The sequence below is a fragment of the Molothrus ater genome, chromosome 1, assembly GCF_012460135.2.
Source record: "Molothrus ater isolate BHLD 08-10-18 breed brown headed cowbird chromosome 1, BPBGC_Mater_1.1, whole genome shotgun sequence".
Classification (NCBI taxonomy): domain Eukaryota; kingdom Metazoa; phylum Chordata; class Aves; order Passeriformes; family Icteridae; genus Molothrus; species Molothrus ater.
In genome coordinates this window covers 37,972,175-37,994,684 of record NC_050478.2, presented here as the reverse complement: position 1 = coordinate 37,994,684, position 22,510 = coordinate 37,972,175, and the positions used below count along the sequence as shown (strand labels likewise).

The window sequence follows — 22,510 nt, the reverse complement described above, 5'->3', positions numbered from 1 at the left end:
CACATTCAGTTAAGTCTTTGCTGATGGGCTTTGAAAGGGTGTGTTTTATGTTTTGCTTTCTTTTGTTTGGGCTTTAGTTTTGGGCTGGGGTATTTTTGGTTTGTTTTTTACTGTCAGTCTTTGCTGAGAATTTGCTGATACCACTGTCAGTAGTAAACTGTTCTTTGAAGAAAGCTTTGATAAAAATTCTAGTTTGAAATAGAAACTGGAAAAGTACAAAGCTATCAGGAGGAGAATGCCATTCTCCCCGTTGCCTGAGATTTTTTTTTTTTATGTGAAAGCAGTATAAATCTTAATAGAAAAACTAATGGTAGCAAGGTAGACTAAAACAACCTAATTTTGGTGTGAAATTAATCTACTGTTATACAGTAATATACTGTATTAATTGAATTTGCGTGGCTCTAGTACTTTTTCCGTTGTTTTCCAAGCATCATTCTAATTATAATTTTCTGTTTGGTCACTACTTGGATAATGTAAGTGGTACCCATTATTGAAAGGTAGTCTGTATTTGTACTAATACAGAGAATGCCAATTTAGAAATGAGCCTGATTGCATGGTTCATTTTGTTCTCCTTTGTAGAGCCAGGCTGCGGCCCACTACAAAGGCACTAAACATGCCAAGAAGCTCAAAGCACTGGAAGCCATGAAAAATAAGCAGAAATCTGTTACTACCAAGGACAGCGCAAAGACTACCTTCACTTCCATCACTACCAATACCATCAATACCAGCTCTGACAAAACAGGTTAAGCGACAATCTTTGTTGGTTTCGTTTGGTTTAGTTTTGATTTGGCTTGTATTTTTTTTTTCTTCTTGTTTAATTCCATGTCTGTTTGGTTATGTGCTTGCCACATTGATTCATGCTCGATCCATCTTTCTGTGTGATATTGATTTCTTTAAGTCCTTTCAGTAGGCTGGTGATAGTCTGATAGTCATGTAGCTGATTTCTCTTAGTGAAAAGAGGCTTGACATTCTTTTTATGACGGAATGCAGTACTCATTACTTGATTAACATATCAACTGATCTAAACCTCCTGGTCTGTATGCACTATCTCTTTACCAGTAATTATATATGGCACATTTTTTTTTAACCACAATGTAAAAAAATTGCACTATTTGTGTCTAGAAGCCTCTTAAAAATCATTTGCAGTACAAACCTAATTTTCATAAATTTCAAACATTGCATTATTTTTTTTAAATGGCTATTGCATGGTTTTGAAATGGAAAAGAGCTGTATAACCTCTATTCCACACAATCAGGTAAGTGCTATTGATGCCAATTATTCTGCTTCAAAGAGTCTTCATACTGAAAGAATATTGTTTAATTTATTGTGTGGGTAAAAGTTACTCCTTTGCAAATAAAATCTACATATTTGTAAAGTCAACAGGATTTGGTTGTTATGGCATTTTAAATAGGCAGCTATTGTTGGAAATTTCAAAGGAAGTTTGTAAGGTCACTGAGAGGTAGTCTAGTGTCTCAGAAGGTATGACTGCTCTTGTGTATAAAGGCATAAAGTTTGCATATTTAGACATAACCAATCCCCCTCCCCAAGCAAGACAAAAATAACCACGGGAGAAAAATCCCCAAAGCTGTGAAACATCAGAGACCTACCTACTGATGCTGAAAACGGCTTGTTTGGAACCACTTCTGCTCCAGTAAGTTCAGCATTGTAAGTGGATGTACAGTAACCAACTATAATACAACAGGAAAGTACGTTGCAAGCACGTGCAGTACTTTCTTGAAGGCACATCTTCACTATGTTTGTTATAGACAGATAGCTCTATGTCTCTCTCTATAAATATATCTTAGCTATAACTTACTATTATAGACAGTGTTTTCTTTTTCCTATGCAGATTTATAACATAATTATGATGGCTTTAAGAAATATTTGCTACATTGTTTTTGTCTTTGTTCCACAAAGAAAAGAAAGGAAAATATTCTGAGAGGTTTTGTGTGATGAAAGAAATTAAGTATGAGAAAATAGGAAAAATGTCAAAAGTGTTTTGGGGAAATATGTGTTTGTAAATATACAAATACCTTAAAAAGTGTCTTGTGATGTTACTTGTTGAGATATTCAGAACAGGAAGGAGGCTGTTGTGTGAAAGAGTGATTTATTGTTTACCAAATATTATCTAGTTGTTGAAGAAAATAACTGAAGAAAACGAAGACCTTTAAAGCTTTAAAGTGTATTATTCAAAAGCTTTCATCTTATGCTGTGTAATTTTGAAGGATTTTCCAATGTACCTTAAAACCAATCTGAGTTTTTCTGTCAAGTTTAGCCTTAGATCCCTGGCAAGATATATGAACTCCCCTGTATCCAAGGTCAGTAGTCCAGATCAGTTTTCATATCAGCATAAGTAAGAAAATATCAGAAATCCAGCTGCACTCATAAGCAGTGGCCTATGTTGGAGTTTCTTCAGCTTTACCCATTTGCACGTGGTTGCAAATTCCTGGATTCATTTCATAGAATGTTTGTAAACATATGTTTATGTATATGAATACATATATTTTTTCTGTGTTAGAAACACTGACCCTAATGGGGTTCTAAAAGTTACATATTTATGTTAATTGGCAAAAACATAAAAGTCTTACAATTTCTTGAATTATTGAGAGCCATATTCAACAGCTGCCAAAAGCCCCATTCAACCAGTGGCATTCAAAGATAGGCAGTTCTATCCAGATGCAGTTATTACAGGTCAGGATTGATGTGACTGGCAACAGAATAAAATCCTTGGTGTAAATTATCATTTGTCAAGCATGTATACTTGGTGAGGGGAAAAAAATTTGGGTCGCCAAATGATGAAATTTTCTGTCTACTATGAAAAGTCAAATATTTCATAAATTGGATTTTATTTCCTTTCTGGTTGTTCTTATGTCCTGTATTAGCTTGATAGAACTTATAAGGGCAAAATGATTCTGAGCAGCAGAATAAATTGCACTGTGTGAGTGTCTGCATTTGGAAATTATCACTGTAAAAGTCAAACATCCTGATAGTAGTATGCAGCTCTCAGGGAATAGTTGTACTAATGAATATAATTCATAAATTAATCTTTTGTAACTAGAAGAAAATTACTAAGTCCATGTCCTTGTGATCATTTGGAACAAAAGATTTTTCTACAATATTTTAAAACTGTCTGCTGAAGATTAATAGTTTATCCCAAATAGACTGATTATAGGGTCGAGTACATATCACTTCTTATATATCATCTACAGCAGGGGTTAAATGCTGAATTGCATGTCAGTCACAGCATATTGGTCAGGGCTTCAGATCACTGGTTCTGTGTGCCCTTAGCAGCTACAGTAAACAAGATGTCATCAGGAAATCTGTGCTGCTGCGCAATAAAGGATTGTGAAAAAAAATCACATAGTATACAAATTGATTCAAGGGCTAAAGCTGTAATTTGTTATGTTTCTTATTCTGGGACTATTTTGTTAGAAGTGGTGCCAGCACATGTTATTGACACTGTGCAGCTCACAATATAATCTAACTCCTTAAAACCTCTCACACAGGATTCCTGGTGTTTCAATTATGTGTTAAAGAGAAAATATAAGATATGAGGGTTTTCTGCTCATTCTGTGAATGTCGTTAGGTTTTTTGTTTCCTACTGACTAACTTCTGACTAACTTTTGGAATTATTAGAAGGCTTGAACTTGAGAAGTTTTTGAGAAATAAAACATCATGAAGACATCATATAATGGCAATGCCATTCTTGAGAAGTGAGAACCTTTTATGCTATCTACTATTTAACACACTTCCTTCATCTGTATTTACCAGTTTTTATGTTATACAGGTAGTCAGGACAGAAAAACAGAAAACATGAGCTTTACAAGGAGAAGCCTACTTTATGGCATTATACAAACCAGATTTTACTATTTCTTGATTCTCCAGTTCAGGTGTGATAATAAAAATGCATGTTTTTGCTAGATATTTACACACATGCATATGTATTCCCTGATAGGAAATTGTTAAACATCTTTGATAGCTTTGCAAATTGCTCTTCCTTTCTGAAAAGGTTTTCTTCAAAAAGGTGCTTGATATCTTCAGCTGTAAGGACTGATGCTTTAGAGAACTTGTCAAAATATATTTAGATAGAATGCATTCTATCATTCTAATTAAAATACATGTCCAGTAAGATTATTGTCCTGAACTTGGATTTTTGGAAAATAGATTGTATCAGCAATATTATATCCATGTAAAAATATGTCCCTCTAGTTGTTGCATATGACTAAATATTAATCTTTTCCAAAGCTATGTGAAGTTAAGCAGGACACTCCATGACCACATTATCACAAATTAAGTCTTGAAGATTTTCACCTGCATTTATTTATTTATTTATTCAGCAGAGAATTCAGTATGAGTTCTATTATTTGGTATCAGTGGAAAAGAAGGAATAGACCTTTCAAAGGGGAAAAAGATGTCGTTCGGAGCCATCAGTATGGCAAAGTCTTAAACGCTGCTTTTGGGTGTTATATGCTGTGCCTTGGATCCTGTGTACTTAAATGCAATGAGCAGCTCTTAAAAACAGACAGAAATGTGATGAGCAGGAAAAGTGTGTATCTGGGACACGGCACAGACAAGATCATCTATCACTAGTACATTCTTAACAGCTAAGAGACCCCTGTGCTGTCAGCGAACAAAATGCTGGTGCCTGTCCTAAAAAGCTTACAGTTTCACATAGGACGAGAAACAACCGAAGGAGCAGACACTGTAAATGTAACAGGCAGGTGTTTAAAGGAGTGGTAACATAAACATGTTCAAGTGATAAAGGCATCACAAGAAGTGAAAACACTGAGGGATGGACTAGAAGGAAAAGGAAAAGGGTTGGGTTTTTTTCAAATACTGACCATGTGTGGGTAACAGAATTGGTGAAGGCATAAGATTTTTTTTTTTTTAATTTTTGTCTAAAATGAGGTAGGATATTTCTGGTCAGCAGATGAAACTCATTCCTGAAATAGCAATTTCAGTACAGCTGGGATAATTATGAAACTGAGAGCAGTTGTAGTGGGAGAGAACAGTCATTCAGGCAAGGTCTTGGACATCAAAGTGAAAGGGGGGAGAAAGCAATCAGAAATGATGTCATAATTTAGGGTAAACTTTGCAGGAGGAAGAAAGGTAGATAGCATGAAATGGAAAGGTTTAGAAAAATATGTAAGGGTTTGGCATCCAAAATACCAGAGGATGACAGATTTTTTGAGGTTCTGTGAAGGGATGTCATTATGTGTGTCTGAAGATTGACAAGGCCATCCCTACAGGTCAGAACAGAGTCAGCCTGAGCAGGATACTGAGTATATTTTTCAGTTGAGTTTTGGGTATCTTCACAACCTTTTGCTGGGCAACCCATTCTATGGTTTGACCACTCTTAATGAGAAAAGATTTTTTTCTTGTGTTTCAGTCCAATGTCCTGTATTTCAGTTTCTGGCTGTTGTGCCTTTTTCTGTCACTGGGCAATTAAAAGAGTCTCTGAATTTTATATTCCCTGACTTCATCAGGGAATATATACACTGCTGGTTTATTTTTCAAGTGGTGCCCTCCAGGGTTCCAAGTCCTTCTTCACAAAGCTGCTTTCCAAATGCTTAGCCTCCAGCCCAGATTGATGTGTAGCATAATTCTTCCCATTCCGTGCTTTCCTTAATTGAATTTCAAGGGATGTCTTATGTGTAATTTCTCCATTCAGGTCCCCCTGAATGGCAACCCCATCCATCTGCTGAATTAGGCCCTCCTCCCAGTTTTTAATTGTCGGCAAACTTGCTGAAGGTGCACTCTGCCCCATTTATGTCTGGGTAATAAATGAAGACTTCTAAAATATTGGGCAATATTAGTCACCTGCACAGTAAAAAAGTTCTTCCTCACATTCAGACGAAATTTCCTGTGCATCATGTTCTGCCCATTGCTTTTTTCCTACAGCTTCGCATCACAAAGAAGAGCCTTGTTCCATCCTCTTGGCACTCTCCCTTCAGATACACGTAGACATTGATGAGGTCCCCTCTCAGTCATCTCTTCTCAAGACTGAACAGGCCCAACTCTCTCAGCTGTTCCTCATAAGAGAGATACTCCAGTCACTGAAATCATCTTTGCTGCCCTCCTCTGGACTCTCTCCAGGAGCTCCATGTCTCTCTACTACTGAGGAGCCCAGAACTGAGCATATCACTTCATATGTGGCTTCACCAGGGCTGAGTAGAGGGGCAGGATCACCTCCCTTGCTCTGCTGCCAATGCTCTTCATAATGTGCCCCAGGACATCATTGGCCTCCTTGGCCCCCAGGACACACTGTCACTCATAGACAGCTTTTTGTACACCAGGACCCCCAGGTCCATCTTTGCAATGCTGCTTTTCAGCCTGTGTGGGTGCATGGGGTTATTGTTCCCCCGTGCAGAACAGATGCATTTATTGTTCCCCCAGATGCAGGATCTGCATTTGCTTTTGTTGAATTTCAGAATGTTCTTCTCTGCCCATCTCTCCCACCCATTGAAGTCTTTTGAAGGGCTGCACAGCCCTCTGTGCTATCAGCCACATCTACCAGCTTTGTGTTATCAGTGATCTTGCTGGGGAGGCATCTGCCCCTTCATCTGTCACTGATGAACAAGTTAAACAATACTGGGCCCAGTATTGAACCTTGGGGAACACCAGTAGTGAAAGACCTCTAATCAGACCCTGTCTCACTGATTATGACCCTCTGGTCTAGCCAGTTCTCAATCCACCCCGCTGTCCCCTCATCCAGTCCACTCTTCCTTATGAGGATGTTGTACAGACAAGTGTTGGAAGCCTTGTTACAGTCAATGCAGACAGTAATTTCTGCTCTCCCCTCATTTACCCAGGTAGCTGTTTCACCACAGAAGGCAGTCAGGTTGATAAATCATTCACCTTAGTGAATCCATACTGAGTACTCCTAATCAGCTTCTTGTCATCCATGTGGATAGAGATGACCTCCAGAATGAGGCACTCCAGTGCCTTTCCAGGGATTGAGGTCAGGCTCTGAAAGGCTGCTAGTTCTCTGGGTCCCCCTTCTTGCCCCTTTGGAGGACCAGGGTGACATTTCCTTTCTTCCAGCCTTCAGGCACATCTCCTTTTCTCTGTGACCTTTCAAAGATTATTAGCAGCCTAGTTGTGGTGTTCTCTAGCTCTCTCAGCACTCATGGATGCATCCTGCCAGGGACCATGGGCTTGTGGATGTCACATTTGTTTAGGTATTCTCTGACCCAAGCCTCCTTTGACCAAGGAAAAGTCCTCCTTCCAGTACTCCTTTATCCTGGTCTCCGAGGCCAGAGATTCCTGATTTTGGTTGGTTTGTTTGTAACGTGAATGAGCATGTCCTTATGAGACCATTGTGTCTCTTTCAGGTCTCAATAAGGAGTCAAGGGGCTCTTTGTTATTAGTAGGTAATGCTTTATTTAAGATTCAGAATTCTGTCCTAAATTGTACAGAAAAGTTTTCAAACACGGTGCTCAAATGAAAACTTGCTTGTGTGAATATTTATGGACAAGTTATAATTGACTAGTGCTAGTATTTGTATTAATATGCTTCTGCATGTTTGATTACAAATACTTGCCCTTTTATGACCAGTATTTATGTGTTGTTTCCTCCAGTACCATGCATTAGCACACCTTGCTTGTTTTCTGTAATCTTTTAATGTGTTACATTAGTTCTGTACACAGATGCATTTGTGCAGTTCCTGGTTCAGCTCCAGAACCTGTAATAGGAAGGAAGTCTCATTTAAAAATTAAAATAATTTTCCTCATCTCTCTGCTTTCCTTTTATTTTTAATTTAATCTCCCTTACATTCAGCTGTTTATAATAAACATACATTTTGAAGTGGCTAGGGTTTCATCATGTTTATGACGATTTCCATATATTAAGAATTACTGAATTATTTTTGGTATTGCTTGGTGTACTTACCCTATTTTAGTATTATATTTATTGTTTTTTCTCTTTAAGTTACTTCTTTAATCCTTTGTTCTTAATGCCAAACTACCCTAACTTTTTCTATCCTTATGAAAGCTTAAGAAGATATACTGCTGTATTTATAATATTAACATTGTCTATTTATTAGCATTTTTATAGGCAGCAGATTTGCTTGTAATCTTTTCTCACTAAAAGAAATTCTACTTCTAGCAACAATACTTATGTCAACTGTATTTAAAATTCAAAATAGTATTTAATACTATTCCAGATCTGCTGGTGTATGTAGAAACAATTTGCTGTATGATCCCAGGGTGCAATTTGCTTTTACAGCTTAGGCTGTGGGTACCCTTGTATATGTAATTATTATATTAAGGATGTTTAATCTAGGAATATGATTCAGTACAGTCTGTTTGCTTCACTTAGCTGTTTTGTTTCCATATGCTTTATTTTATCATAAAGCGTGCTTTTGTTTTGGCAAGTGATTTCTTCAGATCATTTCAGCATTGCTTAGGGCACAACAAAATTAACAGGCTAACTCTTGGTTCAGGCTTGTGTGATACTGGATGTAAATTGCTTTTCTTTGCAACTGAACGTTTTATTACACATCAAAATAGAACAATGACCTTGAAGTTTGAATTTATAAGGATTTTTACTTCATATTTACTTGTTTATGATATTTTGCATGGAACATTCAAAAGTTGCAAATGTGAAATAGTAAAGGAGAAGCAATCGCTTGGCGATTAGCAGAACACAGATGAATTTCAAAGCAAGCTATAGGTGTTCATAGATCACTTCCCAACCACTCAATTTCTGAAGTTGAACAGTTTCTTTTTTTTTCTTTTTGATTTTATTTGAATGAAAAATCTTTAAAAGAAGCTGTTCTTATTTTTTTAATTCTAAAAGAGATGGTCTTATTTTTTAATTCTCTTGTCATTTACTTGGAAATTAGAAATTACTATTTCACAACTACTGATTGTCTTTATCACATGCCTGGAAAATTCAACCCAAACCAGAAAAATTTAAAAGTGCAATGCCATCTTTCACTTTAAATCATCTATGCTTTGACTTTTCCATACTTCAGACAATCTGTAGCTAACTGCAGCACTAAATGTTATCAGCATTTCACAGACTGTTGTACCAATTTTGTATTAGAGCTTGATGGCAATTTGGAAGACAATAGCTTCTCTTTTGATCTCTGTGTAGAACTAGAGCTTTTTCTTTCTTTCAGAGTGTAGCTAAATGACAATATAAAAATTACAGTAATTTATGTGTGCCTCAATTGATCATGAATGTGAAATAAAATCCTCCTTTGCTTGCATCTACGTATGCAGAGAGCTTCGTCATATGAACACCATGTGTTTTCTGTGGACCCAGCTGCTTTTGATTGCAATTGCCTTCACAGCAGTTTTACGCTTGAATAATCCTGCAGTTGGAAACTGCTGTCAGTCACAACATCTGTATCAGCCTATTGAATCCATGTCAAAGTCCAGTGCTGACAATGGTATTCTTCAGAGGTCTGAAAAGCCTTTTCAGTTGAAATTTCAAGTAGAGTCCTTCGTTCTGTCTAAGGGAAAAGTCAGCTTGACTGCTGCATGCCCAAAATAGTAACAATTGGAAATCTTGGGGGTAATCTTCTATTTGTTAGGTGTCTGTTTATAAGTTATTCGTCATCAGTACTGCTGCAAATCAAGGACCGTAGCACATATCTGCTGGATGGCACATTCTGCATGGTGTGTTTTGTTGTTATGTTTGGCTGGGCATTGACCCTATCTAGGAGGGTGGGTCTGAAGATGCCTCAATTCTAGCCTTCAGGATTTCTAAAAAGTCTTTGTAGTCCTAGATTTCCTTTCAAGTTTTTATTGTAAAGCATCAGTTTCAGAAGCCTGTTACTATTGAGTATTTGTTTATGGACTAATTTGAAATGGAGTAGAAACTTCTTGATGCAGTGCTCTCAGATAGGTGCTGAGTTTTTGCAAGTATGGAACTTTTCAAATTTCAATTTTCCATGAGAAGAGTCTTGTTTGAGGGCAACAAAAGGTAGGTCTTTATTCAAGTGATCCATCTTGTTTCAAGCTGACATCACACTGGCTGGACACAGCAAAATTAGGAGGTAGTCGGTTATCTGTTGAGGACTGGATTTCTTTTGGGGGGGATGTTTTTAAGGCAGGAACAACCAAATCTCCAAAGATGCTTTAGAGCTTGCTTAGATTATTTCCTTTTGTGGTTCATCTCATGTTCTTTCCATGCTTAAATCAAGAAAGCTGGAGAATGTGGTTAAGGATATGAGTAAATGTACTGTGCTAAATGTTGGAGCCATCGCTATATGATCCCCTCATAACACCATTCAGAGGGATCTAAGACAGCCATAGCTGCAAGAGTTCTACTAATAAATGTAGGGGAATCTGCTTTACTCAGACATTGGCATTTCATTTGTCATTCATGTGACAAGAACTCAGTGCAGCAGAAATCATTATTTCTAGAAACAGATTATTCTATGCACATATAGTAGGTGTTTTCAGAAAAAGGCCAAAAGTGAGTAGTATTAAAATCTATTGGAAGAATGGGAAGAACAATTTAATTGAGCAACAACTCTGTTTATTCTGTCTTCCATTTGGTATTGGACAACTTTCAATAATGTGTTTGAAGTCTGTGCAGATCGGTGATTTCTTTCTTCAGCTAGAGAACGCTTACAGGTGAAATTCCTCCCTACTTGTGTCATTCTTTTGCTGAAATATACCTTCCACTCTGCTTAATTAATGGAATTAGACATCATAAATATTCATTTGATGTTTGGTACCAGTCAAACAAAGTAAATATCTGACAGGACCAAAGACTTACTGTTTTCCTGCCTTTTCCCCCCCTTATCCGTGAAGAAAAAAATAATGTTTTGCTTTGACTTAGTGGATATATGGCAAAATACAAAAATTTGCCTAACTTCTAGTTGTTTTAAGGTTTGCTACCACTGCACTTGCAACTCATCTAAATAAGCCAAAAATTAGGCTTAACTTTAGTAAGGTATCTGCAGCACCAGCAAATATCAAGGTATTTTCAGACAAAGCATAGCTGTGACTGTAATATCTGTTGGAGGAGGAATGGAAACAAGTTTGTCTTCATGCACCTGAACTCTCTGCTTCTTAGACTTAGTGTACTTTTCCATACACAAAGTAGTTTGCTTATGGTTTAAATTTCGGGCAGGCCACATCTATAACTTCAGAATAGGTGTGTTCAGAGTCTCTTATTCTCAAGATTCATATAGGGTTTCAAACATTTTGAAGAATTATTCTGTGTTTCTCATTTTATCTTTGTGCATTCTGTACTCCACTGTCGTATATCTATTAATAGTCTCAGTATTAAAGCTCTTGTTTTATGGCATGTCTGTAATTGAATTAGAATTAAAGGAGCTAGAAAAATTTATGTAAATTAAAATTAAGGAATACAAATTAGTATTATAGTAAAAAAATGGATACAAAAATAAATACAGACTCATAAAGAAAACAAAAAGGCACTTTTAGGAGTAATCAAGGAACTGTGTCTTAGATTTAATTTGAGAGGAGACAAAACCAGTTTATTCATGTAAACTTAACGATAATGTTGATGTTTAAATTCTTGCCATACTAATAGCAAGATTTAGTATGTTTAACCAAAAGTCCTAAATTACAATCGGGATCAGGAAAACTTGCATATGGTTTTAAAAGAAGCAGATAAAGAGCATTCTGGACAAACTGTTATGTTTTTCTGTTGATTGTAGACACTGTAGAAAATCCAGAAGAAAGCTAATGTTGTGTCATTATTCACAAAAGGTAAACAGAATGAATCAAGTACTTACAGGTCTATCAGCCTGACACTAATCTCGTGAAAAATAAAGCAGCGGCTGGCAGGGAACTAGAGTGCTGAAGTAAATGAGATCAATTATATAATGACAATGAATATGAATTGAGAGAAAGTTATACTTGTCTACCTATTTATTTTTTTTATGACATTACATATTTGATTGATAAAAGGTAAGGGGTGTTTTGTGTTTGCATGCTCTAGAAAGTGCAGAAGTTAAAATTTTTCTAAGATACTGGAATGCTACAGACTGAATATGGAACATATAAAGTGGATTTAAGCCTGCTAATTATAGGCCTTGGAATGCAATCTTGAGATACAAATTGGTGTAGAAATATTCCAGTGAAATTCTTTTGCAATAAAGTCTTAACTATAGTATAATTTTACATTATCTGTTACCTGTAAGCAATTTTAAAGTCTTTCCAAATGGCACAAAAACTAGAATTTTGGTCAAGTAATAAACATGAGCTGTAGATTCAGTGCATCAAATGCTTTTAATACAGCAAAGAACATATGGAATTTATTGAAAAGCTGGGGGGACTTAATGTAAAGATGAGGTTGACTGGGGAGTACATGGCTAAATATCTGCTACACAGGAACCACTGGTATATTGATGTTTAAAGACAGCCTTGTGGAATAAATACTTTTTTTGAGCATGATGTAAAGATTTTGATTTGTCTTATTACTGTAAATGAAAGAGATGGGTTTTTTTTCCAAAGAATTGCATCAAATAGAATGGAAATTTGAGGAAGATCTAATACAATTACTTAAGAATGGTTTAATGGTGAAAGACCTAATGAGACAGATGCATTCAACTTGAGTATTTATCAAAGAGAAAGTAAGAAATATTTTGATTACAGTCTGTAAAAACTAGCACGAAGAAACCAATCTTATAGTAAAACAGCCCCTATTACCTGGGAGATGTGACTGTATCCAGAGATTGCAAGTGGGAAATAGTTATCCTTATTCCACAATCAAGATAAAAGTTGTATAATCCTCAAAAGGATTCTAAGATAAACAAAATTTCATGTAGAATTCTGGTATTCATTTGAATGAAGATACCAGGTTTAAGTCAGGAATCAATAATGAAAGTCCTTTGGAAAATATCCTGGTTTATACCATAGTAAGCTGTGGACAGAAGTATTTCAGGCTTCAAATGGTTTTTTTTTTTTCCTTACTACACCCAGAAGAAAAAGGGTTTGCTGCTTCGAGGTCGCAAATCTTGTGTATTACTCATTTGAGACCTTCTGTAATGAAGTCCTCCAAGTGGCAAAAATTATAGTACTTAAATTGAAATATGAGACCAATTTGTTTAACTTCAGTCAAACATACATTTTCAAAGCTCAAGAAATGATTCTTGTAGCTAAGTCCTGCTAAGGTCATACAATTTTATCCTTCTGTGTTTTGTACAGGACTGGAAAAATGAATAGTGCTTGATCAAGTAAAACCATAGAAAATCATAGTTGCTAGCGTAGTTTTGTTTGAAAAAATAAAAGCTTTATGGAACAAAGTTGACTGTATCCTGTCTCAGCGTCCTTAATTATGTTAAAAAATTGACTCCAGATAATTGAAGATGTTTTATTTCTCTAGAAGATTAATTTCTTTCTATTAGTACACCTACTTTAGTGTTTTATTTTTCTGTCATTACTAGATTTTTAATTGAGAATGAAAATTCATGTTTTAATTCCCAAGTTGTATACTTTCAGGCATTCTTACTACTCCCTTCAATCAGAATTTAGTACTGCTTCTACTTTCTTGTTCTACATCTTTGTTCCAATTCTGATTAGTTTTAAGACCTCTAATAAGCATTTTAGAAGATTCAGAAGGATTTACTTATTTAATCCAGTAGATCTGCACTGATCAAAGCAGAGGCAGTTATATTACTTCGAGTAACCCATGTTTCCAGCCAAGCATTAGGGGGAAAGCAAATTTAAGAAATCAGATTATTTTTATCATACTTTTCAAATTATCTAATTTCTCCTTGCAAATAACCATTTTCTTAAATTAGAGCACTCAAAAGAACTCTTTAGTTCATTCACCTTATCAGAGGATTCCTGAGACTGCTGCCATGCACTTTTAATCCCTTCCTTTGCTATATTTTACTTTTTACTATTTCTAGTTCATTTTCTGCTCTGCTGATTTAGCAGGTGCAAGTTTCTAGCATTGTCTCAGCAGATCCTTCTGCAAGTTGCATCAACAGATTACCCACTATGGCTATCCAGTTGAATTTGCTTGAAGCAGTTGCCCTTAATAAAACCAATGTTTCCCAGCAGGGAAAGATGCCTCACTTTTTTCCTGCTTTCACATATCAGAGAATATCAGCAGCTATTGATGACAATACATAGGGAGCTTGAAATACGTGACAGATCTTGCCGAACACCCTCGTTATGCTTTTCCTACACGTGATTTGTGGCTCCTAGTTCTTGTTATAACACCAGACACAGGGCAAGGGCATTGGCTTGGAGAAGGCTTAGTGCATTATCTCCCTCACAGAGTATGGCTGGTGTGAATGAACTTGAGCAGCATGATTTAATAGATGGGTTGTCGGGACACTTGTGGTGTTCTGTTCTGTGTGCAGAGGAGTGGCAATGCTCACAGCCTGGGGAGCATGCTGCCTGGGCAAAGCTTGTGTACAAATCAATAGCATGGCTGGCAGGATCTCATAATGTCAGTCAGCTCTTTTATTTCAAACTGCTGAGATTTGGGAACTTCTAACGATAACAATTGGCTTTGTTACTGGAAGCTTATGACTGGCACTTCCCTCATGAAAATTCATACACACTAATCTATGAGATCCATCTACAACATGGATCTATCACAAGTCAGCTAGATGTTTTTGTTTAAGTGTAGATAAATTCAGGCATGATACCTGGGTGGTCAGATACTTATTTGTGAAGATGAAGAGGGGAAATAAAAGGGCTTTCATTCCTGCTTCTTTTTGCTCCTAGTAGTTTGCCTGCCTTAGGTGTGTGTTGTGTACTGGGTCCTGCAGCTCCTGCTTCAGGTATCACCAGTGAGAGTTGTAACCCCATTACTGCATGAAGAAGGTGAATTATACCCATGATGAACAGAAGAACAGTACGGAAACTAATGAAGTAGAATTAAAGTTCATACTGACAAAAGTGTTACCAGATTTGGGAGGCCATCCTCTACTTGCACAAGGGCTCTCCATCAATTTTTCAATTTTTTTGCAGATATCTGAATGCCTTCTTGATTCAAAGTCAGGGGACCTATTTAAGGCTATATATGATGTGTTTAAAAGCAAACCAGCCATCCAGCTGAATATTGACACTACATAATTAGTTATATTTAGTTACCTAACTAGTGGGTTTGGGTAAACTTAAAGGAAGCTTACCCAGCCTGCTACTGCAGATTTAAACCTTTAGTCATCACTCTTTTTTTGTTGATAATTTTTCAGTTTTAACATTTGTTTCACTGCACAAAATTTGAGATTCTCATCCTGTTTTTCCTGTGCCAGGGGATTCTTCAAGCTGTCCACTGTGATGGCTGTTCACAAATGCCAAGTTGTTACTGTACTGCCTTTTAATTATCCAATTTTATGTCTAGCTCCAAATCAAGGTCCCTGGTTGTCTTCTTTCACAACTGTGAAACTTGCTTCATGACTGTCATCCACTGTCATTTTGGTTTAAGCTTTTCACAATTCCTAGCTCACTTTAAACAAAGGAAGAAAATTAATGGAATTTTGAATTAGCCCACTTCTACTAATTGGCACTAACACTGTTGTTGTCAGCTGCTTTGTTTTTGTCAATCAGTAATTGTCCGGAAGAACCATCTGTAACTGGAAATCTCTTATTGTTTCCTTCAGGTAACAGTCTTTAGAGTACTTTAAAGAGATTTTTAAAAATGCAAAACTTCGCTTTCCAGGACACTTCAAAGTAAGCCTTTGAAATGAGAATACTCAGGGGGAAAAAAATTCAAGTGTTGTGGGTACTAATCTGATTCATGCAGAGCAGGTCATTATATTTTGCATTATATTCAGCCTCTGTCTCTATTACTTTAATTGAGTTTGTTACTGACTGCTGTTTTAAAAGGAAAAAAAAAAAAGGCAACCAACCAAGCAACTGCCAATCTCAACAAACAAATTCAAGCAAAACCAACAGCCAAACCAGAAAGTTGGAAAGAAGAGTTTCTCTTTTTCTGCACTTATATGCAGCTGTGCTACTTAGTGTTTTTCTCTTCCTCATATGCTGTGGACAGGAACAAGTCAAGATACCTGTCATTATGAAACTCTTGAGATATATTGCTGGCATTTCTAGCCTTGCATGTTTGGGAGTTCATTTATCTTCCTTTAGCGGCGTGTCACCATGCTCTGAGCTGCAGCTATTGTGTGCACATGTGCTTTATGGTTGGCAGGGAGCACTTTCCAGTGCCTGACCCCACCTTTTACCTACCCAGTCCTTCAGTACAACTTTCAAGAACATGCTTTACATTCTGAAGGTCACTACTATGTGCTTAGGTAGCATCTGAATCAAGAGACAAGATTTGATATCTTACCAGAAGAAAGAAATTTTGTGGTACATGTGATGTGGGTGTTTTTTTGGTTTTGTTTTTTTTTGCTTTTTTGGGTTTTTGTTTGTTTATTTGTTTTTTGTTTGGTTTGTTTTGGTTTTGGGGTTTTTTTTAAATTTTTCTTTAGACTGGGTTTTTTTAAATATATCTCTGATTGTGTGAACTGAGCCAAGACATTTATTTTTAGTATTTGTAGTTAACCTAATATATTACTGATTGCTTTATCTTCTTGTCTGAAGAATTCGTTATTATTTGTTTTATTTTAATGGAATTTTTTTTGACCTTAATATCTGAAGTAATTAAATGTAGTATTTGAAGTATTGGCAATAAAGTTCGTAAAGTGACCAGAAGAACCATTAGGAGATGTAAGTATAAATTTCACAGAGAGTTTAAGGATTTCTTTGTTTAATTTAATTTTACTTAATTTAAGTAAAATTAATTTTACTTCAATGTGATCATCACCCAAGAGGCTTCCAGAAGTTGAATTGTGTTTGAAGCTGTGCAGTGTGGATGGGGAAGGAAGATGCATCTCTGGGGTACTGAATGCTTGACTGGTGTCAGAATAATGAAACTGATACCCCAAATGCTTCTTTCAGATACGAACAATTGTGCTTTTGTAAGAGTTGTTCTTCGCCAGTCTATTGGGTTTATTTTTTACTTAGAATGAGAAATAATTACCCATGCTGATGGGGTTGGAACTAGAGGATCTTTAGGGTCCTTTCCAACCCGTCCATTCTGTGATTCTATAAGTCAGATAACATTTATTATTTGAACACATCTTTACCCTATCTTAGCTACAGATTAGTGAAGCAACAGGGTGATCTAAAGAAGATTCCTCTTTTGGGTCTCTTAGGAAATGAAAAATTCTAATAAAGTAACACAGGACTTGATTAGCGATGCAGTCCTGTACAGCTTTTTTGTTGTTCTCCCACTTTTGTTTATGGCAAAACTTTGCCTGTCTTCTAGATCAGACATACTTATGATGTTAAACACATAGTTTCCAGCTTTAAAAAAGAAGTGCTGAAACTCATCATAGTAGAATTATTAATAGACTACTTGTGAAGTTTTGTAAATGCAAAGAGCATGTACCCTGAAGAAGAATCCTTAAAGATTAACTACTGAAATTTATTTAATCAAGAGTTTCTGAATGGAATGTGTGTGTTTTAAGTGGATAAAAAAGTGATTACCATTGATAGAACTTTGCAAAACATCAGAGAGTGGTTTAAAGAGAATTTCCCCAGTGTCCATTGCATAAATATATATTTACCATTCATCACTAGTTGATCGTGTGTTATGAGTTGAATAAATAGAGAATTTCTGGGCTAATAGAAGGGGTTATCCAATTTCAATTCAAATGAATCATGTTACTATCATACTCATTGGCATTAAGATTTTCAAAGTAGGGAAAAAACCCAGAAAGCTGGGACACTTTCACATATGCAAAAGTGGGAAGAAAATCCAGTGGAATTAAGGGATGAATTCCTGAAGTTCAGTTATGAGTTAGGAGGTTGCAGCATTACCTATTTGGTAGCTATGTTCAGTGCCCCAGAAACCACCACAGGAAAACTATGAAGAGCTTCAGGATTTAGTTAAAGTACAGTAACTGCCTGTCTGTTATTTGTATTTCTCTTTTTTGTATACCTCCTAACAGATTCAAGTCAAAAATGGATTTTGGCCACTTGTTCTGTGCCACATCTTCTGCCAAACCATCCACATGTCTATCTCCATAGAGGAAGGGACTGTGGCCTCTCTGAGAAGGAGAGTTTGCCAGCCCTCACAAATCCCAACAATGGCAACTTTCATGCAAAGAAAATAATTAATGTAGCACAGTCTATTGAAGTGAATTTTCTGCTTTAAAATGGTGATACAAAACATTCTTGTTTTCCTCTATTCAGGTTTTATGTGTAAGTTCTCATGAGGTTGTCAACATGCTTTGCTATGTACCATGAACATATTAGTTCTACAACAGGTATAAATTCTGTATTTCAAACATTGGTAGTCCAACAGATTTATTGCTTCAATTAATTACCTGTTTGATATCAGAAATATTGATATCAGAAATCAATATATCCATTGATATCAGAAATGAAGATTTTTTCCTGAATATTTGTTGCATAGATGAGCTGGGTCTTGGGTTTTTAGAAAGCAAAGTCTTAAACTATGCCTCTTTTTATAAATGAGCATGGCAAATATTTATCTGGACAACTCTGGCACCTCAGACTATTAAAATACATCATATAATGTCTTAGAAAACAAGAAATTGAGGGTTGATTCTGATGTTCTTGGTGTCAGTTTTTGGGAACTCTGCCTGAGAACAAAATAGACTCATAGCAATATAGCAAAAACATTGGTAGCACCATTCTACAACAACATGATTTTTAGTGGTTTGTTCTGAGTTAATTAATGAACATGTCTATGAAGTTGAGCTATGATTAGAATTTCTTATAAATGCTGAATTGTGGATTATACTGTGTTACATTAGGGTGCTGTAAATATTGGTGGGATTTGGGATTTTTTGGGGGGTTTTTGAATGGGTATCTTTGCAGTATGACCTTCTAGACTAATATGATTATCTATTTATGTTGCACTATTTGAATGCCATTTCTGGTAGTACATTACTTATGTAGTTGCTGAAACTTCAGGCCCAGTCAAACCTTATAACAATTGTGTAAACTAGTAGAAGACCTGGCAGCCAGATTCATTCTACTTTATGCGAGTAAACATTCTGACTCTTGTCTTAGATTACAAATGGATAAGGAATTTTCATGTACAAGTAATCTCTTAAGGAGGAAAAGTTTGTTTACTCTAACATAAAAAAGAGATGACATCCCTCCCCAAAGCAAAAAATCATAGCATTTTGTACTTTAAAATTCCTGGAAGGACTGAATTAATTCAGTTTTTCATATGGTCTAGCACTCCAAGTTGAGTTTAGGAATGATTCTGACTGATGTATAGTTATTAAACCTTGCATCCTTCCAAAAAGGTTTGGAAGAAGAGAAAGAGAGTAAATTCAAATAAAAAAGAAAATCTTTGTATTCAAGTAACAGCAATTATCAGAAGTTCTGCTTGTATTAATATTGTCTGAGCACATTATAAAGTATTTGTCATAGCTAATGCATTCCTGTCAAATCAAGCAATATTAGAAGAGGACTTTTATAATGAATATTAATATAAGAGACAGCCTAAGTGAAGTAAATTATAGAGGCATACAAATTTAGTATTAACTGCTATAGCAAATAGTCTTCCACTGTAAATCAATTTCTTTTTCTAATGTTAATACAAAATTAGGGCACTTGGTAGTCATCTGAAAGTTGCTGAGCATTGATACCACTTTTCAAATACTTTGCTCATGCATCTAACTAAATTAAAAGTCATATTCAAGAAAATTAGTTTACAGTCTTTTCACTCATCAATTGTGCTGTTTCTTCTCTGTTCCTATATTCTGTTCACACATCAGAACACCTCTGCTGTTCAGCCATCTATGACAATTCAGGCAAATTAAGAAATAACTACAAGAATTATCCCTCTACATCAGAAATAAGATGGATGAATTTAAAGTTTGGCTGTCTGTTTTTATATAGGTTGTGAAAATGCCAGGGGTTTTTTGCTGTTTATTTGATTTTAATTAAAGAGTCTTTGCTTTTAACTGTCATTGTAAAAATATGCATCTGGATTTGTGTTAGGATTTTTTCCTTGATCTCAAATTTGATGTGCGCTGTTTTGGATTAGGAAGTAGAAGAAAGACTTTGGCATTGAGTATTATGTGTATGAAGCTGGTCTTCATAATTTTACCAATATATAGATTTTGGTTTGAGTTTTTTTTTTGCGATTTGGTTGGGTTGTGGGGAGAAGGGTCATTTCTGGTTAGCATTAATTAGCAACTAGCATCAAAACAATGCCCTTACAGGAAAATTCTTTTCCAGGGAAATTGTGACTTTCTGTGTAGATATTATTTAGAACTTTTTTCTCAGTACCAAAAAACTCATTCAGAATTTTATTAAGTACATGATAAAAGTTATAATAATGCTAAAATCTTATTTTCTACTAGTTTAAGTTGAAAAGCAAATGTATTTTTCTTATTTTCTTATGATAGGTGATGACAGTCACACTTTTGGAGGTTTGAAAACAATTACCATATGGCTTTTTTGTTGTTGTTATCATTGTCATAGTACTTTGATGGCTAATGATTCATCTTCTATAATAAGAGCAAAAATTGGCAAATGTCAATTTAGAATAAGTGTCATTAATTAGGTTTAAATGGGTGTATTATTTTGATTCTGTGTAGGGATATGCCTAAATAGAAGCAAATCTGTAAGCTGTTTTTCATATGAGCAAGTATTGAGCAAAGGCAAGATGAAATTTGATAATATAACTCTGTCTAGAGACAGGTCTTAGACATTGGAAGTGTGGAATTTAGGGAATTAAGTCTGAACTTAACCATTTTTAAAGCTTTTGTTAATCTTTTATCTCTATTTCATAGACACCTCATTTTTAGTATTTAAGTTCCTCACATTGACATACCAGAATCAGCTTTTCCCTTTCTTGTGTTTCACAGAATTAAACAATTAAGGATTCATCAGACCTCTTGTAATTAAAGCTAAAAATATGCTATTATATTTCATCTGATTTTAAGTTTATACTGTGCATGTAAATCTGCATGTAACAGTCAAAGAGTCTTCTGGAAATAAATTAATTACTGTTTATGACTGTGCAACTCTTTTAATTTATCTACAATTACAGTCCCAGTATGATTTTCAAGTTACTTACTTTTCAAGATTACCTTTGTCCATATACCATCACCTTTCAAATATGAAATATCTATTCAAAAGCTGAGGAAAGCTTGAAAATATAATGGTTTTACAACAAGCTACTTACATCTTTCAATTCTTCATCAGAAGATAGATCTTCCATAATCAGGGACACAAAAATGATTCTTCACTTAGAAAATATAAGGTGAGGAAGCTATTAACGTGATTTACATTTTTTATGAAGTTGGGTCAGTATGGAAATAGCTATGCCTGAAGAGAATTATTAATAAGAATAATATTTTAATTTCATAATATCTATTTTAAGTAAGCTGAAAACCTTCATTAAAAATGTCCTATTCCTGTAGAAATTATAACTGATTTCAGTGAAGTCAGGTTTTTATGTTTCTTACTGTGTTTTACTTAGATTTGTAGATTTTTAAATTTTAAATGTTTTAATTTTAAAATTTTAAATATTTTAATTTTGAAAATTTTCAATTTTTTAATTTTTAATTTTTAAATTAAGGGAAGTTAATCTAAGAATTAGAATTCAGCTTGCAAGGTATGTAGTTATAGTTGCTGGAAATGTTGCTTTATAATAATTTTCAAAGGTTTTTATAGAAGAGAATGTAGAAGAGGGAGTATAGATATGTCAAGATTTTAACAGTGTAGGTTAAAATCTTGACATATCTCAGTGTAGGTGTGTCTGTTGTTTTTCTTACTGCTCTGAGGAATACCAAGGAAAAAGGTTATGAAAAAGTAGTTTAGAATTTTCTAGGTAAGTTTCTACTTTTTCTCAACTCTTTATTATGTGACATTATTGAGGAGTAAAACTATTGTTTTCAGGAATTCATGGGCCTCACTAGCAATACAAGAAAGTATCATCAGATTTTTTGGATGTTTTCAAAGTATATTGCATTTACTAAATTTTTTCAAGAAGCAAATTATTTCTGTTAAGATGCTCTTTGCCAAGTATGTCTACAAATACTCCTTGAATTGTCACTGAAAGTGATTTCACTAGTCCTTTAAATTATAAGGGTTGGTAATGCTATTTGTGCCCAAATGGAGCTTACTGTTTGAGAGAGAGACACATTTCTATTTATAAGCTTCCTAAAGAGTAACTATATAAATGGGATTTTATACTTCGAGGTGGGAGAAGGAAGGAAGGGCAAACAATGGCCAAGTGACAATGGTTGATATCTTGATTTATGTGTTTAATATTCCATTCAATCCATGTTCCCTACTTTTCTAAAACAAATGGAGGAAAAAAAAAAGGGACACACAAATAAATCAAGTAAATCTCATACTTGGATTTGAGTTCATCTCACCCAAGATGAGAATACTTGAGTTCTTTCATGGGAACAATTTGCATAGTCAATTGAATAAAACCATGTCTTCTAGAGAGCATTTCATCTCACTGTAATGTAATTCCTCAAAAAAGTTCACATAAATCTGCTCTCTCTTTCCACCTCCAAAGGCAGAATATTGAGGTGTAGGGATTTGGTGATGAA

At 35.3% G+C, this 22,510-nt stretch overlaps 1 protein-coding gene across 4 annotated transcripts in view; it reads left to right on the top strand.

Annotated features, from left to right (window-relative positions):
• ZNF385D (zinc finger protein 385D) overlaps window positions 1-22,510 on the top strand; it is a 416,485-nt gene that overhangs the window by 347,725 nt on the left and 46,250 nt on the right. For all 4 annotated transcript variants that reach the window (XM_036399870.2, XM_036399887.2, XM_054514328.1 and 1 more), the window contains one exon: window positions 580-742. In XM_036399870.2, coding sequence (XP_036255763.1) covers window positions 580-742 — 163 coding nt within the window. The remainder of the gene's footprint in view (window positions 1-579; window positions 743-22,510) is intronic.